The sequence below is a fragment of the Colossoma macropomum genome, unplaced genomic scaffold (genome assembly GCF_904425465.1).
Source record: "Colossoma macropomum unplaced genomic scaffold, Colossoma_macropomum, whole genome shotgun sequence".
Taxonomy (NCBI): domain Eukaryota; kingdom Metazoa; phylum Chordata; class Actinopteri; order Characiformes; family Serrasalmidae; genus Colossoma; species Colossoma macropomum.
Window position 1 is genome coordinate 12512710 of NW_023494799.1, and position 25007 is coordinate 12537716.

Below are 25007 nucleotides of genomic sequence, written 5' to 3' on the forward strand. Positions count from 1 at the left end.
ACCGAGTGGACGTGGCCATGTGTTCAGAAGACCTGTCGCTCCAAATCAGTTGACAAATACAGAGTGCAAGTGCAGAGTGCAGAATAGTGCAATCAAGAAAAAACATCCATTGAGTGCAGACAGAAATGCCTTATCAATAAGAGAGGTCAACTGAGAATGACCATCTCAGAATCTCAGAATGCACAATACATTGAAGCTTGAGGCAGATGAGCCGCAACAACAGAAGACCACACCAGCCTCCACTACTGTCAGCCAAGAGCAGAAAGCTGAGGCTGCAGTGGGCACAGGCTCACCGAAACTGGCACCAGTTTTGGGTGCTAAATGAACTTAAACATGAAATACTGGCTCTGGAATGTCGGTGTGATATACAAACAGTGATAAAATAATTATACAATTATAATAATACCTGTAAGTTATATCTAATTTGACTTAATCAACAATTACAGGTAATGTTGGCATCCCTCTAATAATTTATGAGCACATAAATAGGTATTATATTGTACTAGCTTGAAAAATAAACAGTACAGTACAGCTTTACAATGATTGGCTATGATTGCAACACCCATGATAAAATCACTATAACAGTCTCCAGTGGCTTATTCATTCATTCTCTGGAAATACAAGGAACAATTTCACATATAACACACACATCTGATTAGAAATGAGAACAACCACAGTAGAACATAAATACACTAACCTCACTGATGTATTTTTCAGGGTTTAGTATTATATGAGGAAAAAAGATATGATTTAGCTATATTTATTTAGCAAGTCAGGGATGGTCTTTCCCAATTCCAGTCCTGTAGTCCACCTACACTGCGCAACTTCTTAGTTTCTTACTAACACCGCTGATTCAGCTCAAGTAGGACTTAAAAGAGTACTCTAAAATACTGCTGTGGACTAGGCTTTGGTGGAAAGAGGAGACATTTTCACTATTGTTACTGTCCACAGACATTTATTAACAAAAACACACTCAAGAAGCATCTACAAATGCACTCCTTAGAAACATCGTCAGGTTCACTACCACATTCCACAATTCAACTTTGTTTATAGTCTGATGAATTCAGTTGTTTTCAAATAATGACTGTGGATTGTTCAAGCTCATATCTGTAGACGTTAATCTGCGAGGTCACTGAACAACAGCTGTTATTGACACGCTGCTGACACCATTCTGTAAATGGATCTTAACTGGATTAGGTTTTGGTTAAGGTTAGAGTTAGGATTAGTGCCAGGGTTAGGTGTTGGGTAAGGTTGGGTAATCAAAGTATCATATATGGTCTACTTCATGTAACATATCAACAATACATCTACTTAGTGTAAGTAATATATCCACAATACATCTATAAGATATATATTCATATCAATATATCCAGATGCTGCACTACTGCTACTTCACTGAAGTGTTACTGATACTCTGTTAAAAGCTTATTAATCATCTACAAAAAAAAAACACTCAATGTTATACCACAAAAATACATAAATAAACAAAAATATCTATTTCTTCTTGTGTGCCCACATATCAGCCTTTCAGTGCATTAAAATGTGCTTGTAGTTCTGACATAAGCAGCTGTTAGTAGTTTTATGTCCTTTTATTTTGCACATTAGTGAGTGGGGCTTTTATATTTTTGTATTTTGCTATTTGCTTAAAGGAGACGTCAGATTTCTGTTTACATGTACTTGCGTCACATCAGGCCAGGCACACTAACAAGTGTGATTGATCCTGATAACAGGAGACACTTGCGTTAACGTCACAATGCACATCTGACATTTTGTAGAAAAGCTTGTCTTTTTAGTATTAATCAAGGTTTAACAAAAATGTTATATTTCCCCCACAGGCTCACATATCAGCTGGCATGGTGTGGACCATATTGCAGAAGACGGCACAGGTTTCATATCCAAATGCTAGACGAAAAAGGTTCTTCTAATGTTATGATGTCAAGCTTGCAACATTAGAAGAACCATTTTGAGGTTATACAGAACCAAACTGGTGTATATCAAAGTAAACAAAGCATTTTCGGCTGATCAGTGTGTTTTAGTTAATATGTAATTCTGTTGTTGATGTTGTACATGATTGTTTCCTGCTATGGATTTTACCTGATGTCTTTAGATGATGTATATGGGGGATAATCTTTCAGATCATGAAGGGAATTGTACTTCTTCAGTTCTCTAAGAGGCCCTGAGCTTAGTGATGCCTCATAAACAAAATGTTTAAATGATATATAGAGATTTATTTAGCTTCCATGTGCCAAGTTCTTTGTTTTATTTTTGTCTCCTGGCTTTGCTTTCAACAAATTGTCTGTTATGATACCAGGTAAACATCATTCAAAATGTACTGCCAAAAGAAAATGTCTATTTAATGAGTGTTTTTTTGTTTGTTTGTTTATTTTGTTGTTTTTTTTGTTTAGCTGAGAACAGAGCCAAGTATGCATCTTAGTGCGGGACTGCTCTATTCCCTGTCTTTTTTATGTTATGTTCCTTACTTAAACAGGTTCCTTATTTAAAAGTTTGGGGTAATTACTGTTTAAAATATTATAATAAAATCTTATAAATCTTATAATCTTACAATTTTTCCTTACAGTGTGTGACAAGTAATGCAATATTATTAATCCATTAAATGGCCAGGGCCCACTGATGGGCCCAAAGTTTTATTACACAATTCTATAACCAAAGAATAGCTCAGCCAGTTTGCACTGAAGTCCCTGTAGTTACTGAATAATAAGGCTTAGTATGGAATAAGCCTGGAATTTTTAAGTGTTAAAGGGAAACTCCGCCCTGAAACTTGTGAGTTACATTGTGTTTCAGTGGAAAATTAGACATGTTCTCCCTTTCCTGACATCAGTCACAAACTGATAAGTATCAACAGAAGAGTACTGTAAATGTTGAAGGAGGTGAGGAGGCAAGTGTGAGTCTGAGTATGATGAAATGAAACAAATAACAAAAAACAAATACACAACTGAGAACAAGACTAAGAAAAACAGGGCAGAGAAAAAGACCAAAGCAACCGCAAAAGCACATGAAAACAGACTAGACCAGGGTAGAAGCAGACCAGGAGAAAGCTGAACTGGGAATCCCTGACAAAAACTAGAGTGTGGATTTTTTCTTTAACACTTTAGGCTTTGTAAATAATGTGAACTGTTTCTTTGCCAAATTACATTGCATACGACAGAGACTTTATGCAGAAGATATGTCCAGGTCTATGGACTGAGTTTACATCGGAAAATCTCAAGGTACACTTTAGTTGGATTGATGTATTTATTTGATTTGCTTGTTTTTTAACCCTGTAGCATACATTAATTATCTTGCAATAATTTGGGTATTCTGAGACAAGAGATGTCCTTTAATTGTGGAGTCTTCATACTCATGGTAAGAGCAATTGCTCCAAACTTTTACATGTTTTTGTGTGTTTTATATGCATCATTTCTTAGGATAGTCATGACATATAATAATGCTGGTAAATATTATGTGTTGGTGACTTTTACAGTATGCTCTCTACATCATTTTTGGGTAGCAGTTTTGACTTGTGGGTGGGTAATCAAATAATATTGAGACATAAAAGCTAAATCTGACAGGTTTGCATTTAAGAGCCTGCTAAATGCTGCTTTTCTCAACACGCAGGCAGACATGACTGTGATAAGATAATGGGCTGTCCAGCTATTGGAAATTTTTGCCCCCCAGGGTAAGGAACTGTTTTCTTGGGCCTACTGTCAGAAGTTTGACTTTTTTGCTAAATGTCACATTTTTGACAAATAGAATATTGCATTGGATCACTGCAATATTATTTTAACATTTTCAATTTAGGAAAGTAAGTTTAAACCTTATGTCCAGTTAAGTAATTTGTCGGATGGTGACTTAGTTAAATAAAAATTCTTCTGAACTTCTGCCTCCATCGCAACCCATAATGGAACGGGTATCAACTGGTTGCAGGAATGTACTTGTACATGTTTTACAATCCCTACATTCCCCAAAAACTGTAGACATACAAAGAGGCAGTTGAGTGTTTTGCAGTGATTTTGTCTGAATATGACTCACTTATATATCACTTTGGTTCAGCAAATATTCATCTTGATATATGAAATGTGTTCTTATTTTGGCCTTATCTTGAACAGTAGTGATCCATGTTATCTTTATGATTCCGGTCTGTAACTGAAATGAGATAGAATTGATATTAAATCTGAATCAGGTTGTTTATAAAAGTGGAAAGGGAATAAAATGTGAAGTCAAGTCAAGTCAAAGTTAATGTATATAGCACTTTTTACAACAGGTGTTGTCATAATGCAGCTATACAGAAAAATCCATGTCCGAGCCCCCGTGAGCAAGCCAATGGCGAGAGTGGCAAGGAAAAACTCCCTTGAGAAGAACCCTTGAGAGGAACCAAGACTCAAAATGGGGAACCCATCCTCCTGTGGTCGACACCGGATAGCAAACAGCATTAGTATAACTATTCGAATACAGAAACGGGGAAAAACAGGTGAAGCAATGGTTATAACGACTCTTTCCAACTGTAGTTCTGACACTCTTTCATATTTTTATACCCCTTGCATGAGCCTCCACATCACTGTGCAATGGATATGCAGTAACCAGGAGCTGTTCTGAGGACAGGTGACCAAACCCAGTGTGTTCCAAACAAGTGAGAAGAAACAGCAGGAGGCCATCAGGGAGGCCCTATAAAGCGAGTACCCTTTCTGTCTGTGTTTCAATGTAGGGAGGACATGCACATATTTCTGGACAGATCTGTAGATTATGTGCATGTTTTTTTTTAAATTATTTAGCATTTTCACCTGAAAGACCCAAAGTTAGGAAAATTAGGCAGTGGGAAAACTGCTGCTTTATGCAAGCATTAACTGCTGTGTGTGCTCCTGAGTCTACATGAGTTAAGTCTGAACTATTTGGGGAAAATATCTAATTGTGATTGTTCTGACCAAAATTGCAATTGTGATTAAATTGAAATTATTTTCTGTAAATCGAACTCCATGCCTTTTTTGTCCTCAAGAAGAGCAGCACATTTGTTTTTCAGGCTGGAGGTGTAAATGCTGAACGTAGTGTGGCAGACAGCCAGTTCATGAGCTCTGCATTATTAGGTTAAACTTCCCCACTTACAACTTAGTTAAGGCAACATTGAATAATGTAGGATATAATTAACCGACCCCGGCGGTAGGCTGCGTTTTGTGCTCAGAAAATGCATCTTTTCTCGGATATTAAGGCGGTGGAGCTCAGTTGACGCCCCCTGCTGCCACCACCGGAGCCTACTGTCTGTGGGCATCTAGATTTGAAGATTGGCAGTGGAGGCTATCAACGGTTAATATGAAAATGACGGAAAAAGGGAGGTAGTGCTGGTCTTCTGCAAATATCTTCCGTAAAATACAGAAAACATGCAGAGACTCTTTCAGTTATTATGATTCTAAACTGTGGAACTCAATTTCTTCTTTAATTAGATAGTCAAACTCAATGCACACTTTTAAGAAACATTTGAAAATGTATCTCTATAAATTAACTCATTAATTAAAATCTCTTTGGTATTTATCTTCTTAATGTGATCTGTGTCATTGTCTTATATGATTTTAAATTAATACTCATAGTTTCTTCTACTACTGTTCAGCTTTATCACCTGTCTGTAAAGCACTTTGAGCTGCCACCGGAGTGAAAAAGTGCTCTATAAATAAAGTTATTACTTAACTTTTGGGTATCCCTGTTAGAAAAAAACAGCATAGCCCAGCATGGCTGGGCACCAACAAAACCAGCATATGTTGTGTTCTGATGCTGGTATTCTGGCCAGCAGCAATGGAACATGATATGCTGGTCACCACCAAAACCAGCATATGTTATGTTTGGATGCTGGTATGCTGGTCAGTAGCAATGGAAGTTGATATGCTGGTCACCACCAAAACCAGAGCATGGTGTGTTTTGATGCTGGTCAGCAGCAATGGAAGTTCATATGCTGGTCACCACCAAATCCAGCATATGTTGTGTTTGAATGCTGGTATGCTGGTCAGCAGCAATGGAAGTTGATATGATTGTCACCACCAAATCCAGCATATGTTGTGTTTTGGATGCTGGTATTCTAGTCAACCAGCTTGACCATGTTGGGTGACCAGCTAAACCAGAACCAGACCTGCACTAGACCAGCATAGACCAGCATGAAATGCTTGCTGGTCTGTGCTGCTTTTCTCAGCAGGGGTACAAGACCAACCTACATGCAGATTTATTAGACATGATTTCTGGTGGCATATTTTACTTTAGAATCACGTATATAATAATTAAAAAAGATATCATGAAACAATGTGCTATCTTGAAAATTTTGATTTGTAAGATAACGCTGGAAACAAACAGTTCCTTATAAACTACTAACATGATTTATGATTTAATATGTTGAATATAAGAAACTGGAGTATCAAACTGAATACGCAGTTCTGTTACAGCAGTAGTGGTTTGATGGCGCCCCCTGTGGCTGTTTTAGAAATGTTTCAGAGTCTCTAGATAAGAATCAACTGCGCGAGACAGCACAGCGCGGATTGGCCGGACGCTGCGCTTTGTGACGCAGGACAGTATAGAAACTCAGCTTAGCCTGAAATCACAGTGCGAGACTTTCCCTGCAGCACGAAGACATCACAGGTACAGCAGACTAAACTTTTTCACGGTCTTTAGACTAAAACTGCTGTAATGCAGCAGCCACGAAGCTGCTGCTGCTCTATTTTGCCACATATATTTAGTGTGGCAGTGCGCAGTGTTGATCACAGCCAAACTATTCCTCGCCTAACTTAGACACAGAATATGAGAAGTGAGAAAATGACTTAGGAGTCATATCTGTAAATAATCTTTGTAATGCAGGCTGTGTCAGCATCATGAGATGATAAGCAGGGCTCATTTTCTCTTGGTGACAGCTTTTCAGCTGTCTTTAATTCTCTCATTCCATAGTTTGCAGGAACCTCTTGGTTATGATACAAATCTTGTGACTTCATTCCAAAACTATGGGATGAACCTACAAGTTAGAACACTCCTCCTCCTGTGAGTTCAGCCCTGGCTAAAACAAAAAGGGCATATGCTTAAAAGATGACATAAAGGGGAACTTCACTCATTTTTCAAAAGTTCTGTATAATTAAAAGGTCAATATGTCAATAAAATCATGCAGAGTGCTTTGATGTGAAATGTTCCCTTCTAAAGAAACTTACAGAGTCAGAATTGTTCAGAGTGGAGGTGATAGGAACCAGACGTCTGAGGAGTTTAACACCTGTAAAAGTTCCCTCTCAGAAAGTTACTATATGAAATGGTTATGAAAACGCTGCTTAATGTCTGAGTCATTGTTTTATATTAGTTTTGTGATTAAGTTTTGGTCTAAAACGTATTTTAATCAATTTATTTTACATTATTATACATGAAGGGTTGTTCTAAGGCAAAATAGTTCCCAAAGAAAACTTATTTTGTCAGATTGATCATCATTTTACCATCATTGTTGCATAAAAACTCATGAAGGTCCATTAATGGTTTTGGATAGTAAGTAAAATGACTATATTTGCATTGTAGACATCTGGACTCCTGGTTCCTATCACCACCACTGTATAGAAATCTGAGTCTGTAAGTTTCTCTGCAAATAAAGCTTTTCACATCAAACCACTCTGAATGACTTTGTTTACATCTCAACCACTGGATTATACAGGAACTTTGAGAAATCGGTGAAATAACCCTTTAATCTGACCTACACAATACTTGAGTGTGTTCAAAACACTGAGTATGAGAAAGAATATATCCAGCATGTATCAGCATAGGAATTGAAGTTTGCTAGGTGATGTTTTTCCTCTTTTGGGACCATTTTGATCTGAAACAAAAAGTTAAAGGCTAAAATGTAAAAGGGTCTGAGCAACAGCAAAGCAGTCCATGTGCTGAACTAATAGAACTGAAAGAAATTAAGCACAATAGAGGAATTAGGAACTAGAGATTGGAAATTGGTGGGGTGTCAAGAGAATATTTGTAGAGGGAAAGAAATGATGAATCTGATGTAGAGGTGGTTGATATGGCAAAAAATATTATATAGCAATACTTCAAGAAGTTTTCAGGACACAGCATATGTCACAAGATTTATTTTCTCAGACATCTGATCAGTTGGAACAGAAAAAAAAGAACCAGTAGTGCTACATTTTAAAAAATACCTTCAATAACTATGAATACAGTGGTTTGTATTCAATGTTTTGCATACTGTGTTGCTCTAAAGCCTATTGTATTGTATTGTGACATAATTCATAATGATCACAATATATATAATTATATTGCCCAGCCATAATCTGATCCAATGTAACAAACCTAGCCTGAAATGCCACATAACGTCATGTGCAAAAGTTTAGGCACCCCTGAAAGGAGCCTTCTAAATGAATGTAAGTTAACATCCTCTACAGAGACACACTCTCACGCATTGTAATGCAGTTACTGTTTATTTGCTGAATTTAACGTTAAACATAAATATGTGGCCTGTGCACAGCACATTTTATTTTTTACTTTTTCCCAACATATTAAACTCAGCAAATAAATAGAAAATGTGCTCATATATCTGCATAAAAATGCCTTCTCCAAGTTTGTTCCCTTTAGAGAATGTGATAACTTATTTTCACTTACAAAATCGACAAAACATGGAATTTGCCAGGGGGTGTGTAAACTAGCTGTTTATTTCTTCCTATGGGGGAGTAGAGTGTCTGAGCAGTTTAAGGATGATAGCCTCCTTTCAGATGCTCATCTAAAGTGAAAAGCTTCAATAACGAATAGCTCGTTTTAAAGCTTGCTATATTTTAAAGAAAAATATCAGATCTCTATTGGCCACCAGTCTCAAGGTTTCAATATCAATATCAGAAAAGAAAATGTGGTATCCTGCTATTTCTCTTAAGAACTAAATGTGAGGGACTAAAATATAATGAGTAAAAACTAGATACATATACTTGACCACATACTCTGAAAAGAACAAGACCATTGGAATGTTCCTGTTCAGTACAGGAAACTGACTAAATAGAACTCTTTTCATTTGGTGGCAAACCTAAAGCAAAGTTTTGTGCTGTTACATGCTAATATAATTTTGTACAGTACTGTTGGTCACTGAACAGAAATGACCCCACATTCGGGTTGTTTGAGTGCAATGGACTTCTTGTGATTGCAGTGCCTTACCAAGGTTAGACCTGCAACACAGAACCCACTAGAATGAACCTACTCACCAAAGAGTTCAACGTATTTTCACAACATACCATTAACTCTCCAATCCATATGGTCAATATATGGAAATTAAGCTGCAAAAACAGACCATTTTAAAGTCAAAGTTTTTGTGATGTCACAATAACCAACACATTTACCTATCCACCTATTCAGCCTGCAGCAGTTTGCCCTCTCCCATTATCAAAAAGGTTTTTTAGCATGGAATGCTTTTTAAAGTGAGGCACAATACAAGGCAGCCAATCAGAACATAGATCATATACAAAACATTTACACAGGCCACATTATATGTTTGAATTTTTTCCAAATATGTTGAATTCAGCAAATAAACAGTAATGTTGCATTCAAATTAAATGTTCTCTGTAGAGGATGTGTTAACTTTTATTCTCACTTTGAAAATCAATAAAATGTGTAATTTGACCAGTGGTCAACCTTTGCATGCAACTGTAGGCCTCTCAGTCATGAGAATGTTTAATTCTAAAGGATAAAAAAAGAAAGTTGGAAAATGGTCATAGAAAATGATTCACAACTTTCGATGTTTTGTGTGGTTTTGGTTAAAAAAAAACACAAAACATCAGAAGTAGATCTCAGAGAACTACATATAATACAAAAAATTGGGGCCCATATTTCACTTTTAGTCATTTCTAAATTCAAATTCTTAGAATGCATTTATGATGTGCTACAAGCCTCATGGATGCAAATCTTTAAACTGAATCCTAAAAGACTTCATGCTAAAATGTGGTTGCACTGCAATATTACAAAACTGATTTATAGTGACACACTTTTGCAACTGCTCTCTACGTAGCAACCATGTGGATGTACATAGCGGCTCTGGTCGTCCTGTACTATGTGGTGCGTTGGTACCGTGAGCTGGAGAGAGTTCCAGACAGAGGCAGCAAGTATGTGTACATCACTGGCTGCGACTCCGGCTTTGGAAACCTTCTAGCGCGCCATCTGGACAAGTGTGGCTTTTGTGTTGTGGCAGCGTGCTTCACGGAGAAGGGTGAAGAGGAGCTGAAAAAATCCTGCTCTAACAGACTATCAACGGTCCATCTGGACGTCACAAAGACTGAAAGTGTTGACAAGGCTGTGGCCTTCATCAAGAATCTGGTGGGGCAGAAAGGTGAAGAAATTACACTGAAAACATTCAGAAATGACATTAAGTTGGCTTAACAAAGTGCGCTTGTGCTATTGGGACCAATCGCACATATGGTTTTCATACAGTGTTTGTTCAAACACTATTTTTTTCCCCTTAGGAAAGGAATGGGGGAATGTTGGTAATGTTCTAATTTAACTGCCACAAATGTCACAAAGACTCTCACACTGACTCTCACAGACATTCCATAGCATTTCCTAGCAACATCTTAGCAATGACCTGGTATAACATAGCAACCACCTGGGATTCCATAGCATTTCCTAGCAACATCTTAGCAATGGCCTGGGATAACATGGCAACCACCTGGGATTGCATAGCATTTCTTAGCAACATTTTAGCAATGACCTGGGATAACATAGCAACCACCTGGGATTCCATAGCAATGTCCTAACAACACCTTAGCAACCACCTGGGATACCATAGCAATGTCCTAACAACATCTTAGCAACCACCTGGGATTCCATAGCATTTCCTAGCAACATCTTAGCAATGACCTGGAATACCATAGCAACCACCTGGGATTCCATAGCATTTCCTAGCAACATTTTAGCAATGACCTGGGATACCATAGCAACCACCTGGGATTCCATAGCATTTCCAAGCGACATCTCAGCATTGACCTGGGATACCATAGCAACCACCTGGGATTTCATAGCATTTCCTAGCGACATCTTAGCTATGACCTGGGATACCATAGCAACCACCTGGGATTTTATAGCATTTACTAGCAACATGTTAGCAATGACCTGGGATAACATAGCAACCACCTGGGATTTCATAGCCATGGCTTTAATGAACTTTTCCTTTCTACATTATAAGTTATTTTGTCGTTTGATGACTCCTGAAGTTCATCCAACATAAAATGAACCTTTTCACCCGAACTCTGCATCATTAACAACGGGTGATAGAAACTGCACTGTGTTCAGGGTCTGATAAGAGAAGTGAGAGATAATGAATCAGTCTTTAGTGGGTCCACTGAATGTAGACGATCATTCTTCAAACACATTGAAAATGATTGCCAGAAAGGTGTATTTTGTTATCAGCAATGATTCCCTTTACCAATGAAGAGTTCCTTTAAACTTATGACTTATTCTGCAATAAATTTTTAAGTTACTCATTAACTACTACAAAAGTTGGTTAAGTGGCCATAATAGACATGGAATTAATGTGTGGCCTACATACTGGCTCTTGCAGTGTAACAGTGCTTACTACTGCAATAGTGCAATGTCAAAGTGATCATTAAAAAGGGGCAAATAAGGACAATATTATATTATATTCTGTTAGTGCTAAACTGCGACACTCTAACCACTCTCCAAACTGGCAGGTCTGTGGGCCGTGGTCAACAATGCGGGTGTATCTGTGCCGGCGGGTTGCTGCGATTGGATGACACTGCAGGACTACAAGTCCATGATGGAAGTCAACCTGGACGGTGTCATCGGAGTGACCCTGAGCGTCCTCCCGCTCATCAAAAAGGCAAGGGGTCGTGTGGTGAACGTGGCCAGTGTATTCGGAAGGATCAGTCCAGTCGGGGGACCATACTGTGTGTCCAAATATGGTGTGGAAGCATTCACTGACAGCTTGAGGTAAGGAGCATGAACCTGATTAGCATTTCCTTTAACCTGTGCACATACACCAATCAGGCATAACATTATGACCACCTCCTTGTTTCTACACTCATTGTCCATTTTATCAGCTCCACTTATTTTATAGGTGCACTTTGTAGATCTACAGTAACAGACTGTAGTCCATCTGTTTCTCTGCATACTTTGTTAGCCCCCTTTTACCCTGTTCTTCAGTGGTCAGGACCCCCATGGACCCTCAGAGAGCAGGTACTATTTGGGTGGTGGATTATTCTCAGCACTGCAGTGACACTGACATGGTGGTGGTGTGTTAGTGTGTGTTGCGCTGGTACGAGTTGATCAGACACAGCAGTGCTGCTGGAGTTTTTAAACACTGTGTCCACTCACTGTCCACTCTATTAGACACTCCTACCTGGTCAGTCCACCTTGTAGATGTAAAGTCAGAGACGATAGCTGCTGCACAGTTTGTGTTGGTGATCCTCTAGTCCTTCATCAGTGGTCACAGGCCGCTGCCCACAGGACGCTGTTGGCTGGATATTTTTGGTTTGTGGACTATTCTCAGTCCACTGAGGTGTTTAAAAACTCCAGCAGCACTGCTGTGTCTGATCAATTCAGACCAGCGCAACACACACTAACACACCACCACCACGTCAGTGTTACTGCAGTGCTGAGAATGATCCACCACCCAAATAGTACCTGCTCTCTGAGGGTCCATGGGGGTCCTGACCACTGAAGAACAGGGTAAAAGGGGGCTAACAAAGTATGCAGAGAAACAGATGGACTACAGTCTGTAATTGTAGAACTACAAAGTGCTCCTATATAGTAAGTGGAGCTGATAAAATGGACAATGAGCATAGAAACAAGGAGGTGATCATAATGTTATGCCTGATTGGTGTATGTCCATGTAAAACTATGCAGGGAGGGGTCTGTTCAACAGACACATTCTCCTTAACTAAGACACCTTGGCCACCTCTCTGTGAGAAAATACACGTTTTGTTCTGTGTTTCAGGAGGGGCTTGCACCCCTTTGGAGTCAAAGTCCTGTGTATTGAACCAGGATTCTTCAAGACCAGTGTGACAGATACAAACCTTCTAATCAGCAACGTTAAAAAGCTTTGGGAGAAGTTACCAAAAGAAACCAAGGAGGAGTACGGAGATGATTACATAAGCAAAGGTACATATGAGTTATTCTAACAAACATGACTAATCCTGGGAGACAAGTTGAAAAAAATTAGAAGACGAAATTTAATGTTTTTCTTTGTTGGCTATACAAACAGTGATGCCTGAATAATTAAAAATAAACCTGAAAGAGTGAATTTATTTAAAATTTCCAAACTCTCATTACCTCAACACATTAAGATTGGAAGATAAATCTGTAAATAATGTTTTTTTTCTCTCTTTATAATCTGTATACTGTTGTCAAACAAAGTATTATGAAGGTAATTATATTATATATAAAAAATATTTTGTTGTTTTTGGCTCACTCCCGTATGGTCTAGAGGCAAAACACTGAAGTTCAGGAATTCAACAGTTACTAGTTCAATAACAGTTTAATAAATTCAACTTAAAAAGTTGCTGTAATAAGAATTAATGAAAAAAAATGCCTTTAAATTAAGGAAATGAATAAAATAATTTAATGTTGTGCTGCACCATACAGAGCTTCAGCTGATCTGCTAAATTATATGAATATTTTTCTCTGCGTAATGTTTTTGACTCAAATATGTAGGAACATGGTTTGAGGGTGTTTCATACAAATGATGTATATCATGCTTCGGGCATGATATGCATCATGTGTTGGACATTGAGGTTATTTTACATTCCAAATGCAAAATGTGTGCTGAAAATGTCTTTGTGTGTTTTACTGTGTGTACCAGTGGAGAAGGTGATGGAGGAGAGGTTCTCTAAGATGCCGGACAGCGACTTGATGAAAGTCGTGAGCTGTATGGAGCATGCCGTGTCAGCTGTGCACCCCCGCACCCGTTATTCTCCAGGCTGGGATGCTAAATTCTTCTGGCTGCCACTCTCCTATGCCCCCACCTGGTTCTCCGACTACCTGCTGCTCAAAGATAACGTCAAACCTGCCAAAAGCGTCATCTAGGTGCCACTTGATTGGCTGCCTTCGTGGAGTAAGGGATTTATACAGTGCAGTTTGTAAATAAACACAGTTTCTTGTTGTTTGACTCTGTTGTGAACCACAAGTGGCTGCGTTTCTAGGAATCATTGTAAGAAAAGGCAGAACAAATTAAATCTGACGGTCTGCACTTTAACTTTAGTTACCACTTATATTCAAATCCAAAGAACTAAAACAGTTACTCGTGAACATAATTATGCATAATAATGGTTTTTTTATAACCTTTTATAAAAATACATTATATTTCATATGCAGAACTACAGATAGGCTGTTTGAGTGCTATGGGTACCTCAGAAAATGTCTATACTTTAATGTCACTTGATACCTATAATGCATAAGTTTACACAGTAATACAAAAACATGTGCACAGTTACAACAAAACATCCAGAAAATATCAAAATTACACACTCTGACTATCTTTAAACCAAAGAAGCTCTACATGCTGTTATGTCATCTTTCTGTACATAATCTTCCCACGATATGCATTCAGCCTTTTGAATGTGAACAGAGGGCCAAGTTCACCTGTTGGAGGAGGTCTTGACATTTTAGTGAGATAAAGGACCAACCTTGACCTGCTGATATGAACACATAGCAAGGCCAAAGAGTCTTTGTTGCACAAGCAACTAAGCTTGTGTTTTGGCTTGTGTTAAGGTGTCAGAAGGTGTAATTAGTGCACTACCACAGTAGAAGTTTACTTTTATTCAATTTTCATTGTATTTTTAACAAGACACTGTACAGGAGAAAGACATGAGCTGCTTTAGAAAGACGTTTTGCAACTATAGTCAGCAACTTCTATGTAAAGACTAACCAGTTCCACAACAGTTGCTCTAAATCAGGGCTGTCTAAACCTTTTGTCATGGAGGACACAGTTTCTGGAATGCCAAGGGCCAAAAAGACAAAGAAATATAAGGATGTTTCCAATTAAGTTTTAAAAGAGCAGGAAATTGTTAAAAGGAAAATAAAACATGCGTAGCATAAAAATTTTTGCTCTGTCATTGGGTGAAGGGGTAAGGCCAAATTCCTGGCAGGCCAAATCAAACAACCCACGGGTCAACTTTGGACAGGCCTGCTCTAAATGGAAACAAAGGTAACTCGAATCAGCTAGTAATTTGCCAAGCATGTACTTTCATAAGTTCTTCCAAAGTCAGGCTTTATTATACACCCTCCTGCCTACCTCATACACTGCTATAAATTAGCTGAAAACCACCATGCCCAACATAGTGTACCTAGCCTCACCTTGATGCTACCACAGGACTCTGAGTCATTAAAAGGGAATTCCACCAATTTTTCAAAATTTCTGTATAATTCAGTCAAGATGTAAACAAAGTAATTCAGAGTGTTTTAATATGAAATGGTTCACTGTAGTGAAACCTACTGATCCAGATTTGTTTACAGTGGTGGTGATAGAAACCAGGGGTCATTTAATCTACAACACAAATTTAGCCATTTTTTACTATCCAAAACCACAAGTGAACCTACGCATCTTCTGAGTTTTTATTTGTAATGTTGCTAATGGTGAAACACTGGTAAAACCAAAAGAAGTTTTCTTTGGGAACTATTCTGCCTTATAACGCCCCACATATATCCCTCCACCATGAATGAATGAAAAAAATAAGCTTGAGGCTAAAAGCTTATCTTAAAAAAATCATAAGGCAGGCATCAGGCAGTGTATTCATATCCATTTCATGTAATAACTTCCTGTAATGTAGCTTTAGGAGATAATAAACTCTTTGGACATCTGGTTCCTATCACCACCACTGTGAACTATTCAGACTGTGAGATTCTCTAGAACAAAGCATTTCACACCAAACCACACTGAATGTCTTTGTTTCCATCTTAAACACTTAATTGTGGAGAAATTCCGAAAAATTGTTAGGATCCCCCTTTAATCGAGTTTACCCACTGGAACAGCAACACAGCTCCTGTTGGTGTAGCTTATGTAAGAGCGCCACCCTGTGGACAAAATGCTTTCTACTTCTTGTACACATACTTAAACTCCAAAAGAGGAAAGTGAAACATCCTTGCAAAACACTACAGTGCTTCAGTAAGCTGCAGGTTTACTGCACCGACCATTTCTGAAATTTTCTTATGCCTCACTTAGTCTAGAGTTTTCTACAGTTCAGTGAAGTGCCGTACGTTTTAACAGGGCTCTGAAGTTTTGCCAGTATAATTCATTCATTGAGATGTACCAGTCATTCAGCGTGGTGTGATGTGAAATGATTCACTGTGGAGAAACTTGCCAACTTAGATTTCTTTACAATGGTGGAAATCCTTGCTGGCATTGGTGGTGACAGGAACCAGGAGTCATAATGTACACAACGAAAAATATCTATTTTACTATTCAAAACCATCAGAAAACTCACACTTGGCTTCTAATAGTTTTACATTGTTGATGGTAACATAGCGGTAAATCTTGAAAAATCATTTTTGGGAGACTATTTTGCCTCACAATGCCATGCGTGTACCCCTCCGCCATCAAGGCTTGTGTTTTTGGCCAAATCCTTACCTCACAACTTAGTAGGAACACTGACGCATTAAAGTGGAACCCTACCGATTTTTCAAAATTTCTGCATAGTCAAATGGTTGTACAGCACTGTTTGTTCTAGAGATACTAAGTGAGTATTGTTAGTCTATATTGTTAGTATAGACATCTAAGGAGTTTAACATCACTAAAAGCTCCTTTCTAGAAAGTTAATGCATGAAATAGATATGAACACGCTGCCAGACGTCCGAAACGTTTACTGTAGTTGTGTGATAGTTTAGGTGATAGTATCGATTCATTTTTATCCATTATTCATTCAGGGTGGAAGGACACATGAAGGGTGTGCTAAGGCAAAATAGACCCCATAGAATGTTCAGTTTTACCATTATCTTACCATCAATGTTACATGAAGACTCAGAAACGTATAGGCTCACTGAGGAGTTTGATAGTAAATACAGTTCTTCATTATGCTTTGTGTGAGCAGGAGCAAAGGAAAAATACACTATATTGCCAAAAGTATTCGCTCGTCTGCCTTCACACGCATATGAACTTGAGTAACATCCCATTCTTAATCCATAGGGTTTAATATGATGTCGGCCCACCCTTTGCAGCTATAACAGCTTCAACTCTTCTGGGAAGGCTTTCCACAAGGTTTAGGAGTGTGTTTATGGGAATTTTTGACCGTTCTTCCAGAAGCGCATTTGTGAGGTCAGACACTGATGTTGTACGAGAAGGCCTGGCTCGCAGTCTCTGCTCTAATTCATCCCAAAGGTGTTCTGTCGGGTTGAGGTCAGGACTCTGTGCAGGCCAGTCAAGTTCTTCCACACCAAACTCGCTCATCCATGTCTTCATGAACCTTGGATGCAGCTGCTCGGTCATGGAAACCCATTTCATGAAGCTCTCTACGCTGTTCTTGAGCTAATCAGAAGGCCACATGAAGTTTGGAGGTCTGTAGCGATTGACTCTCTGCGCACTATGCGCTTCAGCATCCGCTGACCCCTCTCTGTCATTTTGTGTGGCCTACCACTTTGTGGCTGAGTTGCTGTTGTTCCCAATCACTTCCACTTTGTTATAATACCACTGACAGTTGACTGTGGAATATTTAGTAGCGAGGAAATTTCACGACTGGACTTGTTGCACAGTGGCATCCTATCACGGTACCATGCTGGAATTCACTGAGCTCCTGAGAGCAACCCATTCTTTCACAATTGTTCGTAGAAGCAGTCTGCATGCCTAGGTGCTTGGTTTTATACACCTGTGGCCATGAAGTGATTGGAACACCTGAATTCAATGATTTGGATGGGTGAGAATACTTTTGGCAAAACAAATAAAAAAGTGTACAAACATTGTATTTGTACTTTTCATTACATTTATTTTATTTACACTTTGGTACTTAATATATTGGTGATGAATTTAATTTTTTATTTGAATGTTTTGGCCAAACTTAGCTCCATATTCAGGCCTATAGCTGCAGGCCATATTATGCTGAGTGCTGCGTGACCGCCGACATTCACCATAGAACAGTGGTTAATATATATAATGATGTCACAATGACAGTCTGTGACGTCATCGAGGAGAGTTTATAAATATAGGCTGCAGAAGCTCCAACTTCCATTATTACAGCGGCGTACTTGTGTAACTGTTGTGAGATGCAGAGCTATAGGTTTGATGAACTACATGGAGAACTGGAGGAGGCCCGGGAGAAACTGACACAGCTTAAAGAACAAGAAAAGAAGCTTTTGGACAGCACAGAAGGAAAAAGTTCAGAAGCTGGAAAGTACCTTGCAGACCTGCTGGGAGAAATACCTAAATTTAAGGATTGTGGAATTGGAAACAGACGTTAAAAAGAAGAACAAGGAGCTGGAAATGCTCAGAAAGAACACAGTGGAGAAGAAAGAGAAGGAACAGAGGAGAGGGAAAGAAGAGAAAGCAGATAGAACAGAAAAGACAGAAAGAACAAAAATGAGAGAAAGAACAGGAAAGAGAGAAAGAAGCAAGGAGGAGACAAAGAAGGAAGAGGCAGATGGAAAATGCCGGAAAACGGCAAAACGTCGTCAGATGGGAAAGATGAGAAAATCTGTCACTGAAAAAGGAGTGTGAGGTTGATGGGAGAACAGCAAGGGGGGATGAAGAAATCTGGGGAATGGAGAACCTGGTGCAAGTACTGAACAACATTGACTCCAGAACTGCTAAAGTGATGGTGGGGGAACATGTACAGATGAGAGGAGACATGACAGGACTGGGTTGTACAGATGGAATGCCGGGAGAAGCGGCACACGACCAGGACGGAGAGAGACAAGAAGGTCCAATCATAGTGGTCACCATTTCCCTGTCCACTTTGAAGCTGAATAAAGTGTGTCAGTGCCCGAGTGACAGCATGCTGACCAGGAAGGAAAAGAAAGAATAGAAAAAGCTGACTGAAAAACTCAAAAAGCAGAAAAAGGAGCAGGAGAAAAAGAAAAAGGAAGAGAAGAAAAAAAACGACACAAGAAAAGAACACAGGAGAGAAAAGCATCTGGAGAAAATTTCTGTGCTGCTTTAAAAGACTCAAATGAAAGAACAAGAATGTGTTTCCCGTTTTTGAAACATCAATAAATGTTAACAAACCCTCAATTTGTCTCTTTGGTGTTTGTTCCATAATTAAATAAGTTTACAGTAGAAACAGAGTCATTAACCAACTGAACTGCGTTTTACAGCAGCTTATGCTACAACTGCTAACTACTAAATACTTCAACACGGTTAAAAAAGATGGTACTTCAAGGGTTCTTTAGTAAAGACAATGGTTCTACATAGAACCATGAACACTCTAAGAACCTTATGTATGATGAAAGGGTTCTTCAGATTGATGGAGAATGTACTGTAGATGGTTTTATATAGAACTTTTTTGAAAAGGGTTCTTCTATTGAGAAGAGAAAAGAGAAAAAGCTGAAGGAGAACAATAGTAGAGCTGATTAAAAAAAATTGGAAATAAAAGGGTAAAATGTTTATTTTTGGATTATGGAGTTTGTGTCTACTGAAAATAATGTATTTAATAATCTGGATGTCATACACTACTCTTACACTAACATTGTAAAGTTTATAGGTGAAACAGCTTTTTAATCTAGCAGTAGAAGTGTGGGAGTAAAAACAGTTCCTTCTTTTCAGCTGATTCTAGAGGTTCTACATATATTTTATACCACTGTATGGAAGCTATAGCTACAGAAGAGTAAAGAGGACACAGTGTGAAGTGTGTCTATCAGAAAGCAGGTTACAGTGCATAGTGCTTTAAAGAGGCTCAGGAGTCCTGTTAGCAGGGCTTTTTCCATACATGCTACTTAAGAAAGTGAACTGTAAAAGTCACACAGTGTAGACTTTCTCAGACGCACTTACCTTACTGGTGTAAATTTAGAGACTGCAGTCCACTTGCTGAAACACAATTAGTGGTAGACATTCTGTTGCTCTTAACCCCTGGACAGTTTGTTTGTTTGTTTGTTTGTGTGTGTGTGTGTGTGTGTGTGTGTGTGTGTGTGTGTGTGTGTGTGTGTATATATAAAATGTATGCATCTCCAAAAGTCTGAGACCACTGGTAAAATGCTTCTATTTTGCATTGTCTAATTTAATACAAAATTTGACATCAAACAATATCAGCATATTTTTAGTGGAACGTATAATATTTGAATGTTTTCAGTGTTTGGTGCATCCCCCTTTTGCTAATGACCGCACGCAAGAGGCTGGCACAGAAACCATAATCTTAAGCAAAAGCGTCCGAGTCATCCGAACAAATTTCACTGGAAGGAACGGCTATTTTTAACAGTCATAAATTTTTCATTTTTTCAAGATCAAGACTTTATTTGCAGGTTTCAATAAAATAAGCCATGATGAAGCTAGCTGCCTGTGTTGGTCTCACTGGGTGCTTAGCACCCCTAAAGCTCTGATCTTAGAATCTCTCTGGTTAATAAAATGGCTATTTGTACTATAGGCATCAGGACCCCTGGTTCCAATCACTGCCACTGTAAAGAAGTCAGTCCAACTTTCTCTGCAAATGAACCATTTCCACATCAAAACAAATCTGAATGACCCAACCACTGAATTATACAGAAAAACTGGAACTTCCCTTTAGACCATTGCATTTTTCATTCTACGCAGTTGGATGAATAACTTTGGGTCGCTCATGGACTTGCGAATATCAATTAATCAAAATGCACAACACCAGTCACATTACAAAAAAGCCACAATTCAAAGTAACTATCCCCATATCACTGTCCATACAGCAGTTTGGTCATGTTTTCTTTCTAAATAATAAAAAACCCCTGTAACATCTGTCTGGTCTAGTGGTTTTGTATTCAAGACTTAAATTTGAAAGACAAACTTCAGAAAAATTCATACAAATTAAGGACCCCCAGGCACCCTGTAAAAGTCAACATCAACAATTCTACTAGTTTCTCGAAACAACCTGATGCAAAAATAAACAAGACAGTTCATGGTAAATGACAGATTTATTTCCATCTTAACTGGAAACATTAAATACAACTTCAGAATGACTGACAACACAGGTATAATTGTTTCTGAATGCGACTTTACAAACCAAGTGCTCCTCCCGTTCCATCCTTGTCCAACCCTGCCCAGATATTTGTATGACAAATTTTTTTTTTTACGAGTGCTCCTCAGCCAGTTTCTCAGCCTTCTGGACGACCTCCTCGATGGGACCCACCATGTAGAACGCCTGCTCGGGCAGTGCATCATACTCACCTGTTTAATGAACACAAATTTCAGTACATTGACTGACAGGAATCCAAACAAGGCCCTTTAATCTAAAACATCTATAGTTACCTACATACGGCCTAAACTAAGAATTGAAAATAAAAAGCATAAAGTTATAAAATGACTGTCAAACCTCCTAGAATGCTCTTGAAGCCTTTGATAGTATCCTTAAGGGGCACCAGCTTGCCCAAGTGCCCAGTGAAGACCTCAGCAACCTGGAAGGGCTGGGACAGGAACCTCTGGATTTTACGGGCACGAGCTACAGTCAGCTTATCCTCCTCAGATAACTCATCCATACCCAGGATAGCAATGATATCCTGCAGAGACTTGTAGTCCTGTGAAGAAAAGTAGGGGATCGCATAAGCATCACTAATGCAGAAGGCAGGTGGTCAAACCCCTTGCCCGCAGCTTTATAAGGACTTACACACCATCCACCTGAGACTCTCAGGAACTTTTAGGGTCCTACACATCCACAGGTATAGAATTTAAAAAAAAGGAGTGGATCGGAAGTCAGTACTGTAAACTAATGTCTGAGGTTTAGAACAGGCAAAGGGTTTAAGTCATCAAAGTGGCATTCTGGCACTAAGTGACCTGACAATGCTTCACACACCTGAAGGATCTTCTGGACACCACGGGCCACTTCATAATGCTCAGTTCCGACAATATTGGGGTCCATGATACGAGAGGTAGAGTCCAGGGGATCTACAGCAGGGTAGATACCCAGCTCAGCAATGGCACGGGACAACACTGTGGTGGCATCCAAGTGGGCAAAGGTGGTAGCTGGGGCAGGATCGGTCAAGTCATCAGCAGGCACATAGATAGCCTAAAACACAAGTCAGGTCAAATCAATACTTAATATGGAAAACTGATCAGTTGATGGTTTGCTAAGAGAATGGTACAAACCTGTACAGATGTGATGGAGCCTTTCTTAGTGGTGGTGATTCTCTCCTGCATGGTACCCATATCAGTGGCCAGGGTTGGCTGATAACCCACAGCAGAGGGGATGCGACCCAGCAAGGCAGACACCTGAAAGAGAATTAGGTTGCAAATTTAGCTACTAAACAAGTGGATAACTAAAAAGGTCACAATGAGCCTTGGTAAGTGATTACCTCTGATCCAGCCTGGGTGAAGCGGAAGATGTTGTCGATGAACAGCAGCACATCCTGCCCCTCCTGGTCACGGAAATATTCTGCAACGGTAAGTCCAGTCAGAGCCACACGGGCACGGGCGCCTGGGGGCTCATTCATCTGTCCGTACACCAGGGCGACCTTTAAGAGCAGAGAATGCCTCGTTAGTGCACCAAAAGCATATTTAACAAATTTTCTATGTCTACTTGTTTTCAATTTTGTAGGACAGCTGCCACACCCCAATAAAGTTATCCCAAATTACCTTGGATGTGGTGTCCTTCAGGTTGATGACACCAGACTCAATCATCTCATGGTACAGATCATTTCCCTCACGGGTCCTCTCCCCTACTCCAGCAAACACTGAGTAACCACCATGGGCTTTAGCCACATTGTTGATCAGCTCCATGATCAACACAGTCTTTCCTACACCAGCACCACCAAACAGACCTGCACAAAAGTTGGGAGAGAAACAAAAACATGATCTTATTAAAAACACCTTTAGAAGGAAACTATACTACCTTCTGAAAATCCTAGTTAAATTCAGTGGGAATTGAAGGTCAGTAACTCATACCAATTTTTCCACCCTTGGCATAGGGGGCCAGGAGGTCGACCACCTTGATTCCTGTAACCAGAATCTCCTGTTCCACGCTCATGTCCGTGAACTCAGGGGCCTCAGCATGGATGGCAGCAGTCCTAAAGACAAAAGGACAGACATTACTGTGCAGTCACATCAACGTAAAGTTCAGTCAAAAATCACAGCACCAATGTCTGCACTTACGTTTTTGTTGTGATTGGTCCTCGCTCGTCAATGGGCTCACCAATGACATTCATGATTCTGCCCAGCGTCTCTGGTCCCACAGGGATTCTGATTGGGGCACCAGTGTCCAAAACTTTCTGGCCACGCACCAGACCCTCCGTACCATCCATAGCAATGGTGCGGACGGTGTTCTCCCCTGAAGAAAAAGCGCAGGCATAATCAGTTCCAAGTACACGAGGAAGTCAACTCTAACTCAAGCCTTGTTTACATGACTGATTTACTACACCGTATTCATTTACTGAACAAAAGTAAACGTATGTAACGTTTACTCGATACTCTATGAGCTTTACAAGCATACTTACCAAGGTGCTGAGCCACCTCCAGGACTAGCCTGGTGTCGCGACCGGCCACTTCCAGGGCATTCAGAATTGGGGGCAGGCCCTCGTCGAACTGGACATCGACTACGGCACCGATGACCGCAACGATCTTTCCGCTGGCGGTGGCAGCAGCAGCGGCGGGAGCGACATAATCCCTGCCTGCAACATGGAGGAGACTCGGTCTGTCAACCTGCACTGTCATCCACCTTGACCCACTATATCCAAACATTTCAATGACAATACAAGTTGAAAACCAACGCTGTGAAATACATCTGAGAAGCTCAAATGTAACTCAAACAGTTCACGAAAACGTCTGTTCGGTGACCTCGGGTCAAAACATTAGCCACATTAGCTTCATAACGTTTTGCAAAAGCGTTTGGTTCCGGTTATCCCGGCACCCCTATGGCTGATCAGTTAAGCGGTCTATGGAGACTCCAAATGTGTTTTTTCCAGAAATTACGATCAAAGCTACATATTCTGAAATAAAGGGAGCATAAAACCTAGTTTTGTTACCACAGCCGTGTTTAAGAAGAAGTAGGAGCGCTGCAGTTAGCTAGCTAAGCTAACAGTTAGCTACCGTCCTAGCCGTCTCCCCATGACACATAAAGGTCATTCCAGTTTTAACTGACAACTACCACTCGCTGCCACTATTACACTGCCTTCGCTTTCAAAGTAACTGTTTTACTTGTCAAGTTTACACGCAAGTCCAGGTTAAATAAAAATGCATTCATAAAACCTTCGCTGTTTAAAGTTTGAGGCCTGTATTCGCTCGCAGCCAGCATGCTGCCATTTGGCCGGCCGCGCCACGACCGCGCCATTGATTCCAAGAAGCCCGTGCAAGAACGCTATTTTCCGACAAAAACGATAAACAACTGCATAGCTTACGAGAAAAGAGCGCTGCTGGAGCTCCGGTGAAGGCCTTCAGGGGGGTAACCCCGGGCTTAAGAGCGTGCAGAGCCCCGGTGCAGCAGCGTCCCACAGCTCCTAACATGGTTAAAATGGCTGAAGGTGGAACGGGACAGCAGCACTCCGCGTTTTATATAGAGGCCGCTTCAGCCCTTGCACTGCGCATGCGGCCAACACGATGGCGTCTCCAACACGCATGCGCAGCGAGGATTCAGTTCAACCGATTCTTTTGAATCGTCCGTTTGAATTAATTGAACGTCCGATTGAACCATTCATTTTGGTTCTTGGTAACTTTATTTTTCTTCATATACACTGACGTTTTTTTCATTGAGTGAGATATCCGTTATTTTTATTCATGAATGGAGTGAGATTCCGAAATTACAAAGAACGAACACTCAACAGAAAGCAGAAGCCGGTCAGCTACATTATATATGAAGTTAGTATCAGCGAATCCAGAGTTCTTAATTCTGTGTGACGTTTATGTAATCATTTTATATAGATACATTGCCAAACATTATTATTCGACTTTTATTAGAAATAAGTATAACAGAAGTAAACATTATGCAGAT

The 25007-nt window shown here is 39.7% G+C and overlaps 2 protein-coding genes across 2 annotated transcripts; one reads left to right on the forward strand and one right to left on the reverse strand.

Moving 5' to 3' along the window:
- Window positions 1-6494: 6494 nt before the first annotated feature.
- On the forward strand, window positions 6495-14452 carry LOC118819483 (retinol dehydrogenase 7-like). The gene is made up of 5 exons (XM_036587304.1): window positions 6495-6609; window positions 9989-10306; window positions 11664-11922; window positions 12929-13092; window positions 13793-14452. Exons 2-5 carry the CDS (start codon window positions 9994-9996, stop codon window positions 14014-14016), a joined length of 960 nt encoding a protein of 319 aa, XP_036443197.1. The 5' UTR covers window positions 6495-6609; window positions 9989-9993; the 3' UTR covers window positions 14017-14452.
- Window positions 14453-20987: 6535 nt separating this feature from the next.
- atp5f1b (ATP synthase F1 subunit beta) lies at window positions 20988-24523 on the reverse strand. Its single transcript, XM_036586354.1, has 10 exons — window positions 24418-24523; window positions 23518-23691; window positions 23177-23351; window positions 22970-23091; window positions 22661-22845; window positions 22381-22539; window positions 22175-22297; window positions 21882-22094; window positions 21405-21606; window positions 20988-21259 (listed from the first exon to the last, which is right to left on the reverse strand). The coding sequence occupies exons 1-10, from the start codon at window positions 24521-24523 to the stop codon at window positions 21162-21164; spliced, it is 1557 nt and encodes a 518-aa protein (XP_036442247.1). The 3' UTR covers window positions 20988-21161.
- Window positions 24524-25007: the final 484 nt, after the last annotated feature.